The sequence below is a fragment of the Hypanus sabinus genome, chromosome 8, assembly GCF_030144855.1.
Source record: "Hypanus sabinus isolate sHypSab1 chromosome 8, sHypSab1.hap1, whole genome shotgun sequence".
NCBI lineage: Eukaryota > Metazoa > Chordata > Chondrichthyes > Myliobatiformes > Dasyatidae > Hypanus > Hypanus sabinus.
Window position 1 is genome coordinate 77,612,518 of NC_082713.1, and position 12,913 is coordinate 77,625,430.

At 41.6% G+C, this 12,913-nt stretch overlaps 1 protein-coding gene across 1 annotated transcript in view; it reads right to left on the bottom strand.

Moving 5' to 3' along the window:
• si:dkey-172j4.3 (diacylglycerol kinase eta) overlaps positions 1-12,519 on the bottom strand; it is a 171,204-nt gene extending 158,685 nt beyond the window's left edge. The window contains exon 1 of the mRNA XM_059977382.1: positions 12,079-12,519. Coding sequence (XP_059833365.1) covers positions 12,079-12,264 — 186 coding nt within the window. The 5' untranslated portion in view covers positions 12,265-12,519. The remainder of the gene's footprint in view (positions 1-12,078) is intronic.
• Between the last annotated feature and the right edge of the window lie 394 nt (positions 12,520-12,913).

Sequence of the window (12,913 nt, forward strand, 5' to 3'; positions counted from 1 at the left end):
GTGTTTACTGTTTAAAGATATTTCCTATACCCATAAAAAGACAGTGCAAATGATAGGAAGAAATCAGTGAAACATCTGAATGAAGAACTTCTTCCTTGCATCAATTCTGAATGATCTTCCCTTACTCTGAGATATTACTTCTAGTTTGATATTTCTTAGCCAAGAGGAACAACCTCTGGACATCTAGGAAATAAGAAATTTTGTGAGTTTCAGTAAGGCTCCCTGTCATTCTTCCAAACTTTACAGCGTCGGACAGAATTCAGCACAGGGATATTCTCTATTCTCCGTTCTGGGTTCTTCTCTTTCTGCCGATTTAGTTAAATTCAATAAACAGATATCCAACCCTGTTGTCAAACATACATTACGGATTTGGTTTCAATTTCCTAAATTTGTTACTCTGGAAAACTTTGTTCTTGATAGCCCTATTTTACTTTTTTTTCAAACCTTCTTTGACAGATCAAGCCTTTAGCATATGGAAAAGGAAAGGTATAAAATGTTTTCGTGATCTTTTTTTTTAAGGTAGTTTGATGTCTTTCGACCAACTTTCCAACAAATTTGAGTTACCTAAATCTAACTTTTTTAGATATTTACAAATTAGAAATTTTTTACATAAAATTCTACCATCCTTCCCCAATTCAACTTCAATGGACTTTTTAGGTATGATTTTTACCTTAAATCCCTATCAGAAGGGATTAGTGGCTTTTATTTATAATATGATTATGAAGATACAACCAGAAATATCAGGTAGAATTAAACAAGAATGGGAAAAAGAACTTCAATATAATATATCAATAGAAAAATGGGAAAAAATTTTACAAATGGTTAATTCTTCTTCTATATGTGCTAAACATGCTTTAATACAATTTAAAATTGTACATAGAGTTCATATGTCTAAAGATAAGCTTGCTCGATTCTATTCTCATATTAACCCTCAATGTGACAGATGTCATTCAGATGTGGCTTCATTGACCCACATGTTTTGGTCATGTCCCGCTTTACATAACTATTGGAAGGACATATTTGCTACCATTTCCTCAGTTTGGAATATCGATTTACAACCTCATTTTATTACTGCAATTTTTGGTATACCAAATGAGGATGATAATCAGTTTTCCCCTTCAATTAGACGAATGATTGCTTTTGTAACATTAATGGCCAGAAGGTCTATATTACAAAATTGGAAAGAAGTAAATCCTCCTACCACGTTCCAGTGGTTCTCTCAAACTATTTCTTTTCTGAGCTTGGAAAAAATTAGAAGCACTATTTTTTGACTCATCAATTAAATTTGAAGAAACTTGGGGACCGTTCATTCGACATTTTCATATGAATTAATTTGGCCTCTTCCAGACCTTCTCTTTACTTATTCTTGTTCTGGTATGGAGTTCCGGAGTTTTTGACACTATCATATACAAATAAACTGTTATTATTGCCCAGTTAGTTTAGTTTAGTATTTTTTTTATATTTTTTGCCTGTAGTTTTATATTTTTTTCTTTTTCTTTTGATGATTATTTTTATTTTTTTCATAATTATTATAGACTTGATTGATAATGTACTATGTTTCTATGTTGATATCTTAATAGGATATTGCTATCCTACTATTAATTCAATTTTGTCTTATGCATTTATAACCTACTTATTATTATATTATGTTTCTTTTATATATGAAATTCAATAAAAAGATTGAAAAAGAAAAGAATTCAGCTCATCACAAGCCCTCCTTTTATAACAAGGATATCCTTTCTTAGTTAGAGACAAAAGTTGCTATATATTTATGTACTATGATGGGAATGTGGGATATCATCTAGTCCATCAAACTCAAGCCTGCCTATGTCCCCACTTTCAAGAAATGTGCTGTTTGGCAGCAGGACTTCAGTGCAAGACAAAAAAGATTACTATAAGTTACAGAAATAACTAAGTAGTTCAAAAGAGGAACAATGAGGTAGTGTCATGGTTTAATGGACAATTCAGAAATATGATGATGGAGGGAAAGGAGCAGGTCCTGAAACAAAGAGTGTGGGTCTTCAGGTGAGAACAGGATGGTGAGAGTCTTTAAGGAAAAGGAGAGCCGTACCTGTGATAAAGCTGGCTGAGACTACACAACCTTCTGCTGCCACAGCCATCCTGCTTGCTGGTGCCTCTAAACCAGGCAGTGATTGCAACCAGTGAAATCTCTTCACAGAAATTTACAAGAATCTTTAATGACATGCCAAGCCTCCTCAATCTCCTAATGAAGTAGAGCCACTGGCTTCATCATGACTGCATCAATGTGATGTGCTCAATATAGATGCTCTGAGATGCTGACACCCATGAACTTGAAGCTGCTCACCCTTTCGACTGCTAGTACCTCACTGAAGAGTGTGTATGCTCTTCCAACATCCCTTTTCTCAAGTCCACAATCAATTCCTTAGTCTTGCTGACATTGAGTGCACAGTTGTTGTTGTGGCACCACTCAATCAGAGGATCCACTCTACCTTCTCATCACCACCTGAAATTCTGGCAACAGCTGTGTCGTCAGAAAATTTGTAGATGGTATTTGGGCTGTGCTTAGCAACATAGATATGAGTTTAAAGTCAGTAGAACAGTAGGCTAAGCACACATCCTTGAGGTTGGTTCTCAGTGAGGAGATGTTATTACTGATCCATGCCAACTGATAGGAAATTGAGGATCAAATTGCAAAGGATGTTTCAGAGGGCTAAGTTTGAGCTTGGTGGTTTGTACTAAAGGAATGAAGGCTTTGAATGCTGAGCTGTAATCCATCAACAGAAGCCTGACGTGTGTTTTGCTGTTTTGGGGTACTCCAAAGCGGAGTGGAGAAATAGTATGCTGTCTGAACTACTGAGTTCCTCCAGCACTTTGTGAGATGGTCCACTCTCCTCCTATCAGATTTCTTCTTCTCCAACCCTTTCCCTTTTCCATGTCACCTCATCCCCCTTCCCTCATCCATCTGGCTCCACCTCTCACCCTCCAGCTTGTACTCCTCCTCCCATCTTATTCTGCTCTCTTTCCCCTTCCATTATAGGCCAGATGAAGGGTTTCAGTGCAAACTGTCAACTGCTTATTCATTTCCATAGATGTGGCCGGACCTGCTGAGTTCCTCCAACACTTGGTGTGTGTTGCTCTGGAGAACAAATGAGATTGTGTCCTTTCCAGGCCTTTCCCTATATTTCAGGTCATGAAGTCACAGAATTATCCTTGTAGACTCCTTTAAGCACATCAATATCATCCCTATCTGTAGGCAACCAGACCAGCATTCAATCCAGCCTCAGCAATATCCTATACAACTTCAGCATAACATCCAAACTACTGTATCAAATCCCCTGATTTATGCACAGCAATTTGCCAAAAGCTCTCCTCATGACCATATCTACTTATGATTCTACTTTCAAGAAAATACGTAACTGTATTCCCATGAGGCCTGCTCCACCACACACACACACACACACACACACTCCAGTGACCGACAACACAACGCACCAGGTCCTGGCACGTCCCTGGCCTGTGTTCTCAAATTGTAACTTGTCCACTTGTTCGCAATAAAGACCATCTGCCATCCTTCATCCAGCTGGTCCAGATCACCCTACAAGCCTTGATCACCATCCTGGCGGATCACCACAGCCACAGAGTCTCTCGATATTACCCACAGAGCCTCTACATATTGAGTCAATGCTTTTTGAGTGACCATGTATATGTTGGCTGCACGATGGGCCACAATGGAGATGGACATTTAACATCACTAGGGAATACACACTGGACACATAGCTTTGGCAAAGGTGCACAAGGCGGCAGAAGCTTGAAGAAGCTGGAAAAAGTACTGTGAAGTCATTCACTCCGGCAAAAGAGTTTCATAGTAGGGTGTATCTTATTGACTAGGGCAGCATATTTATCCTAAATCTCATGTAAGTTACAGAAGACAGAGGCACTGTATGTAATGAAACTGGGATAGTGTTCAAATAACATGAAGTATCTGACACAACAGATGACAAAATCTGGAACACTGTGTAGGGTTTTGGGTCCTCATTACAAACATTTTAATAAAGCAAGGGCAAAGGATGAAGGCACAGCTATTGAGAGCTGAAAGTCTGGAATATTATCCATTCCCAAACAGAGATAGGTGTTAAGTATATGGAATGATTTAAGATAACTGAGGGCCTCAGAAAAACATCTGATGTAAATGAAAAATAAGATCTGAGATTAAGGTTGCATGGAGTCACAGAGTCATATGGGATGGAAATAGACCCACTGAGTTCATGAAGTATCCAATTGCACTGAAACATATCTACATTAAAAAACGGTAAGGTGTTAGCAGTCATAAAGAATAGACAGTTAGGACACTGAGAGAACCAGGAAAGACTTTTTTATGGCCCCAGCAGAGATATTTGTATTATTGTTAGTCATGGATGAGATACCAGCAGACTGGAGGGTGCTTAATGCTATGTTTTATTTAAGAAAGTCTGCAGGGACAAGCCACAGAAGTTACTGATGGGAAGGTTACCGGAAGGGATTTTGAAAGATCTACCTGAATTTATAAAAACAAGGATGCGGAGTTTTGAGTGTGGGAATATTGACTCATGAATTTGATTGAGTTTTCTTTTTTGAAGAGATGGCCAAGAGGATTGGTCATCAAGAGGACAAGCTGGACTGTGTTCATTTGCATCTGCAATTGCAAGAAATGGGGAACTGCTGTGGCTTGTTCTTGGAGAAACATGGCTCCAAGACAACATGCAAGCACTATCAATTTACACTCAGGCACTTGGACTATATTATTATTAATTTTCTAATATTTCTGTAACTGTATGTTTCTCTGCTATCATTGCTATATGTGTTGTGTGCTGTATGTGACTGTTACTTCTGTGTTTTGCACCTTGGCCCCAGAGGACACTGTTTCGTTTGGCTGTATTCACGTGTATGGTTAGATGACAATTAAACTTGAACTTGAAGAAGTCAGAGTTATAAAAATAGTCTGTACGGATTTCAATGGCCTTTGACAAGATTCTACATGGCAAGCTGATCACCTGGAATCCATGGGGAGATAATTAACTGATTACAAACTTGGCTTGGGTGTTGAAGTTAGAATGTTGTTGGGTCACTTTTCAGAATGAAGGCCTGTGACTAGTGATGTACCACAGGGATTAGTGTTGGGGCCCCTGTTCTTTATCATCTCTGTTAACCAGTTTGGACGAAAGTATAGGTGCCATGATTGGTAACGTTGTGGATGACATTGGTAGTATAGTGGATAGTGAAAAGGATTGGTTAAGAATACAACGTGATTTACTTAGATCAGCTGGGAACATGGGAAAAGCACTGGCAGGTGAAATATAATTAGGACAAATGTAAAGTATTGCATCTTTGGAGTTAACCCAGGGCAGTATTTTCACAGTAAATGCTAGTGACCTGGGCAGTGCTGGACAGAGAAACCTGGAGGTACAGGTACATAGTACTTTGAAACTGGGGGGTGAGGAAGGTGTTTGGCATGCTTGTCTTCACGAAGCAAGGATTGAGAACAAGAGATGGAGTGTCATTGCATCTGTACAAGATGTGGCGAGCCTGGACTTGGCATTTTTTATGCATTTCCAGTCACCTATCTATAGTAAGGATGTAATTGAGTTGGAAAGGGTGCAGAAAATGCAAAGATGTTGCTGAGACTAGAAAGTTTAATCCAGACTGGATAGATTTAATATGCAGCAGCCTCTCCGGACTTTGGATTGGGGATTGCCAAACATTATGTGGATTTTCTAGTGTAGTCTGTTTTGTCATATGCTTTTGTGATATCATTCTGGAGGAACATTGTCTCATTTTTTAACTGCATTGCATTTGTGGTTTCTAAATGACAATAAACTGAACCTGAATCTGAATTGGGGTTGCGTTTCCTTGAAAGATCATCTCCTTCAGTGTCTCACACATAATTCCCTTTCCAACCACTACCTCCATCTGCTAGATTACAGTCCTCCCTCTCCCAAGTAAATGTAATCTCCACTTTCAAAGTCACAGCTGTCTGGTCTTTAATCGTCCAATTTTCACAACATTGCTGTAGCCACTGATCTGCTCACCCACACTCACCGCCACTGTCAGTACTGCAGTTCCATCTATTAGCTTTATTTTCATATCCTTGCAGATCAACTGATTGAGCTCTCATTCCCAGTCCCTTTAACTCAAGGACTCCAACATTAAATGCACAAACTACAATCACTGACTCAACTCACTCGTCCACGTGCAGAGAAATTGGACCATGCTGTTGGGTGCTGAGACAGTCACTATTACAAGATTAACAAAGAATGCAGAGATGACCACTCAACTTTCAGCTGTATAATCTAAAAAATTCAGTTAACCTCTTTTCCCTGTCTCTTCCATCTCAACTTGAACAACTGGTAAAGCACATAGGTCTCTTTGTTCTTTAAATTTTACCATCCAATCAGCTTATTTTGTTCCCGTCAACCGCATGTTCAAATATCCCAGTTGCATCTTCCTCTGGTTCACCTTTTCCTGCTTCTTCTCATTACCTCTTGAAAATGTTTACTATGATATCCATGTATTTTTCTTACAACCTAATCCCATCAAAATTCTCCTGATTCCCATTCTGGAAGTAATTAATCTTTACCTGTCATAAGCTAACATCCATTAATTATGTTCTGTACCTGTCCAATATATTATATTTGGATTTGTACATTTATTCCTAAATCACTTCAGACCAAAATGTCTTGCTTTCCTCCATTCAAAATGCATTCAGCATTTGGATCTAAATCCATCAATACTGAATACATGTGTATTTCAATATACAAGTGTCCAGTCTCTATGTCTATCCATCATCAATAAAGTCTTAAGGTGCCTTAGCCAAGGACACCCGCATGGGCCCTAGCTATGCCTGCCTTTTCGTGGTCTACCTAGAATAGTCCATGTTTCAAGCCGTCCTTGGTAATGCTTCATAACTCTTCCTCCACTGCATGGTTAACTGCATTGATGCTGCTTCATGCACTCATGCTGAGCTTGTCAATTTCATCAACTTTGCCTCCAACTTCCACCCTGCCCTTAATTCACTTGATCCATATCTGAAACTGCCCTCCCCTTTCTCAGTCTCCCTGGAGACAAACTGTGGAGTGACATCTTTCATAACCCTACTGGTTCCCTTGGCTATCTTCACTACAGCTCTTCCCACCCTGCTTCCTGTAGAAGTTGCTATTCCCTTTTCTCAGTTCCTTCACCTCTGCCACATCTGTTCCCAGGATGAGGCTTTCCTTGCCAGGATATCAGAGATGTCCTCCTTTTGAAGGAATGGGGTTCCCCTCTTCCACAGCTGATGCTGCCCTCATCCACATCTCCTCCATTTCCCAAACATTCATGCTCCCTCCATCTTCACCCCGCCTTATCAGTCCTTACCAGCCACCCCATGAGCCTCCGCATCCATCATTCTCCACAACTTCCGCCATCTCCAAATGGAACCTACCACCGAACAAACAGTATCTTTACCTCAGCTCCTCCCTCTGCTTTCCGCAGGTATCCCTCCCTCCATGATTCCCTGTATATTTGTCCCTCCCCGCTGGTCTCCCTCCCAGAACTTAAGCAGCCAAAGTGCTAAACCTGCTCATTCACTTTCTCTCTCACCTCCATTCAGGGCCCAAGACAGTCCTTCCAGGTGAGGCAACACTGCAGGGTTGTCTATCGTGTCTAGTGCTCCCAGTGCAGTTTCCTCTGCTTTTGTCAGGCCTGTCATAATCTGGGGGGGGGGGGGAGGGGGGTTGCTTCGCTGAGCAAAACTGCTCCATCTGTCAAAAGCAAAACTTCCCAGTGGCCTAACATTTTAGTTCCCATTCCTGTTCCGACATGTCAGTCTATGGCCTCCCTCGAGCTGAGGTCACACTCAGGGTGGATGAGCAACACCTTATATTCCGTCTAGGTAACCTCCAATATCAATAAAAAATGTTCTGTCCCCCTCCCCTCCTCCTGTTCCCCACTCTTGCCTTTTATCTCTTCACACCTACCTATCACCACTCTCTGGTGGCCCTTCTTCTTCCCTTTCTCCTACGGTCCACTCTCCTCTCTTATCAGATTCCTTCCTCTCCATCCCTCTGCCATTCTTACCCACCTGGCTTCCCTATCAATTTCAAGCTATCCCCCTTCTCCAGCCCCACTATTTTTATTCTGGCATCTTCCCTTCCAGTCCTGAAGAAGGGTCTCATCTTGAAACGTTCACTGGTTTTTCATTTCTATGGATGCTGCCTGACATTTTGAGTACCACCGGAATTTTGTCTGTGTATCATAGATTTTCCCATTTGTCCAGTTTATTAATATCACTGAAATTTAATGTATTCATGCAGATTGATTACTCAGTTCCTTCTCTATGGGTCATTTGAGATCTTAGATCCATAAAAAAAAAGATCTCGCACTTTCCTGGCATGTATCACAAATAAACTCTTTTCCGGTTTCCATCTGGGTATAGATACCGATTTTAGTCAATATTTCAATGACAAACTCTACCATCTTCATCAGGGACGATGGCTAGACATGAGTAGGCATCTTCCCTGATGAAGATGGCAGAGTCTGTCATTGAACTGCTGGTTAAAATTGACATCTAGACCCAGTTGGAAGCCAGAGTGGAGTTGGTGCCTTTAGATCCACAAACTGTATTGCTGCTGGTTACTGATATATTTTCAAATATTTTTACTGATTTTTGACACTCCTTGCAAGCTTCTTTTCAAAGACCATTCTCTGCATTATCACCATTGGATATTCTTCTTGCTTGTCAGACACCACAATTTCTACTTGCCTTCTTTATTTTTGTCTTATTTCATTTTATATTTCTCTCACTTGTTTAGTCATCAATGGTTATTTGGCTTTCAGCAACTGATCATTTTACCTGCCTCTGTCTCATTGTAAATTAGTTTTGAACACCCTTAACCCCTTTGCTTTGCTTTTATCAATTTGCAATTTGTGCTCTGTAAAGTGAGCTATCTAAAAGTCAGGTTTAACCAAACATAACATCTTCATGGCTGTTTCAGTTTTCTTTCTTTTTGAACTGATAATGTCACTATTAAATAAATGCTCATTAAACAATACTCTGGATCACTTATCAATACTAATTCTCCTATGTTGGTTCAAGGTGCACTGCTACAGAAAATTATCAGTGTATCTGCATCAGAACTATATCTCTATTTAAACATGAGACAAACTGCTTATCCTAACTCAAGTAAATGTTACACTCCTCTATCAAAATTATTCTTCTTTTACTAACTTCTTGTCTAATTTCTGTAAATATCTAACCTGCGCTTTCCAACTGCTAGAATGCAATCCGCGTTTAACTCTCACAACTCTTAAATCAATTTCCTTTAGTAACTATATGCACAAAGGCTTTGGTACGAGTTTACTCCTTGTTGATCTTACACCACAGACTGCAAGTTAAACCAACAAGAGTTTCATTTGTTCCTTAGGCATCCTGCATAAATAATGCTTAATGGAGTGACATACAATAACCTTGCCCTTTGCTCTGATGCTTTACTCACATACTCCTTAATTATTTTTCCTGATTTAATTACACTCTATAATTTGTTCTTTACCTCTAATGTTTGAAACCACTCAAACATAATAGAAATCACAGTGTGAAACTACCGTAGTGGTTTATATGAGTTCTCGGTATCTGGGAATAAATATTACTCACATTAAAAGAAAAAAAAGTCAGAGCAAAGCTTGCTTTCTACTGTCTTATTAGGGGAAAATACAGTTACTGTCTTATCAAAGAGCTCCAAACCAGGCACAATATGTGTTTTCATGTTTCTTGCATCATCCTTTACACTTTAAGGCAAACATATCACTCAGTAGGTAAATGACCACAATCTCGGAGACCCCAATCGAGTTTTTTTATAAACCTGTGCCAATGTTGCATTGCTAAAAGCAGCTGGTTCAAAACTTAATATCAGATCCTTATTGCTCCTGGCACAATATTCTCCCAATCAGGCTGCTTTGTTGAAGTGAACTCTGCTGTTCACGGGCATTAGGTTGAAAACCTATAGATGTTTGCTCTAATCTAACTTCCATGCAGATAAGTGTCAGAGCAAAAACTGACTGCTCCATCTCTGGGACTCTCTACCATATCTGTACATCATGTCCAGGCAGCTTTCACAACGGATGGCTCTTAGTTACAGCCTCATTCCACAAACCTATTTACAAGATTCTCTAATTAAATAATGCTGAATATTCTACAATTACCATTCAGACAAATGCAGTGTCCTTAGGAATCCTATATTTCAACATATCATTTGTAACAATTATGAGGTAAAGTAATAGTCATTCAGAGACTATTTAATATCAATGCGTGTCTGCTGTACTGATGCAAAGGTTCGTTTCTCCTGGAAGCGATTCACCTCCTAACATCAGTCCTTTCCATTGACTGCACTTGCTAAAATCACTATATCTGCAGCTTATAATTACTTATTGCCAGTATCAGAATGAGCTCTGACTCCACTGAGTCAGAAGAGGCGTGATCTGAGTACCATTTATGCCAGTTGGAGGGATCAGTAAGGGTTCTTCTGAACCCTGAACAAGAATTATACTCAGCTCATTCCTGATAGGAATAGCATCATCCAAATTAGGATGTGGATGGATGTCCCTGACAGAGAACAATGAAGGAATGTAACAGCAAAGTAGCCGATCACGATCATTTTAAATGTATTCTTGACCAGTTTTACTATGAAGCAGAACTAGGGCCAGTTTTAGTGTAAGTGGATCAGTCTGTGTATGTATGTTTGGTTTAACAGAAGTATGGGATATTTTAACCAACTTGTTCCCAGGATGTGGACCCTCACTGACAATGCCCGCATTTATTGCCAATCCTTTATTGTCACCGAACTGAGGAAGCAATTAGGTGTCTCCCCCCGTTGTTGGGTCTGGGGTACATATTTACCTGACAAGTAAGCGCGATCAAATTCTTTCCCTGAACAACAACGTGTCTAAGAGGGCGCATGTTACCACAGTGGTATCAGTATACTGAAGTGTTCAGTGTCAGTTACAGGATGTTGGTCAGCATCACTACAAGTGGCAAGTGCTATCAAAGTTAAGAGTTAATATGGTTGCTCGAACATATGAGAGTGTTGGTGCTGCCTGATCTTTGCAGCACTGACATTTTCTTCCTTTGAACTACCTCAGGTACTTGATACGTCTACCACAGCCTCTTCCATTGTGTCCCAGATTATGTCCCCCTTGCTACGTGCACACCATTGTAATCCACCGTGTTTGGCACACAGAGTGGACACAACACCTGGCCAGCCACCAGTTCAGTCTGTGCCTTGTCCAATGGCAAGGAATCTGTGAGCAGTCAATCCCTACTCACCTCAATCCCATACCTTCTCCCGTTCTCTCTGTCCATGCCCTTGTACCCCATTCCCTCTTCCACAACCTTTTGCCCATTCTTTCTATCTGGCTCTGCCCTCTGTATTATTCATTTTATTTCTCCCTTTGTCCTTTTTTTCTGGTTCTCTAACTCTCACTATATCCTTCGTCGATCTCTATCTCCCCTTCCCTCTCTATTCACCCACCATCCTCCGGTTCCTTCCTCCTCTCTAATTTCTGCTCGTTCTCAATCTAACTGCCTTCCCTGCATACTTCATTCCCTCTCCTTCTCTGCCCTTTCTCTACGTTGTTTACCTGCTCAGCCGGAGCCCCCGTCTCCACCAACTCGTTGACATCAACCTGTGGCTTCCCTCCGCTCTCTTGCTGTTTGCAATTCCCTCTCATCTCTCTCTCTCCTTCTCTCTCTCTCTCTCTCTCTCTCTCTCTCTCTCTCTCTCTCTCTCTCTCTCTCTCTCTCTCTCCCCCCCCCCCCTCCCTCTCCCTCTCCCTCTCCCTCTCTCTCATTAATCCTGCCAACATTTCAGCAGCCTTCTTCGCAACAAATTGCGGAAAGGATACATGGTAAAGGGACAACAAGTTGGCACCTGTCACTGCCCATTGATAATGGATGCCGAGGGCCACGGAGACTCCAGCCCGGGACCATCTTCCTACCTATGTGCCCTCCCCCGCACTCCTCTCTCCCCCGCCGTGCTCTAGGTCAGCATGGCCGCTAGCGGAGACCCCAGCCCTCCCTCCTCCCCCTACCTTGCTGCGGATCTGGCCGGAGGTGGACACTTTGCGGATCAGCTTCTGGGGACCTTCCTGCTCTCCATCGCTGTCAGAGGATTCGTCTCCCAGCTCCGAACGCGCCACACTGTCCGCGTCCTGAGGGTATCCCGACCTGCGGTAATCCCGGGAGATGCACATGTCTGGGTGCAGTTTCTGAGCCATGCTCCGGGATCAGTTCCTGTCCGCACTCCTCCGGGTGAGCTGAGACTGCAGAGGGAGAGGCACATGTGTTGCAGTCGTCTTTTGGCTCTGCTGCAGCCTCTGCCTTTCGCACTGACTGCAGGCTCTCTCTCTCTCTCTCTCTCTCTCCCTCTCTCTCTCTCTCTCTCTCTCTCTCTCTCTCTCTCTCTCTCTCTCTCTCTCTCTCTCTCTCTCTCTCTCTCTCTCTCTCTCTCTCTCTCCCTCCCTCTCACTCTCTCTCTCTCTCTCTCTCTCTCTCTCGCTCTCGCTCTCGCTCTCTCTCTCTCTCGCTCTCGCTCTCTCTCTCTCTCTCTCTCTCTCTCTCTCTCTCTCTCTCTCTCTCTCTCTCTCTCTCTCTGCATCATGCGGATGTGTGAAGAGTAAACATTTATTTTCATGTTCTAGGTATCAAAAAGAGCGAAGGAAGGGGAAATGAATCGAAGGCAAGACTGTCCGCACCACTTCGGAGGGAACGGCAACGAAATGCGGTATTAGGAATGCCTAACACTTTATTTAGAATGGACAACATGACTCGTAATGATCAGAATACATATTAACAGGTATAAAAGCAAAAACACAATGCTGGAAATGTTCAGCGTGTGAAGCACCCTCTGCGGAGATGGAGACAATC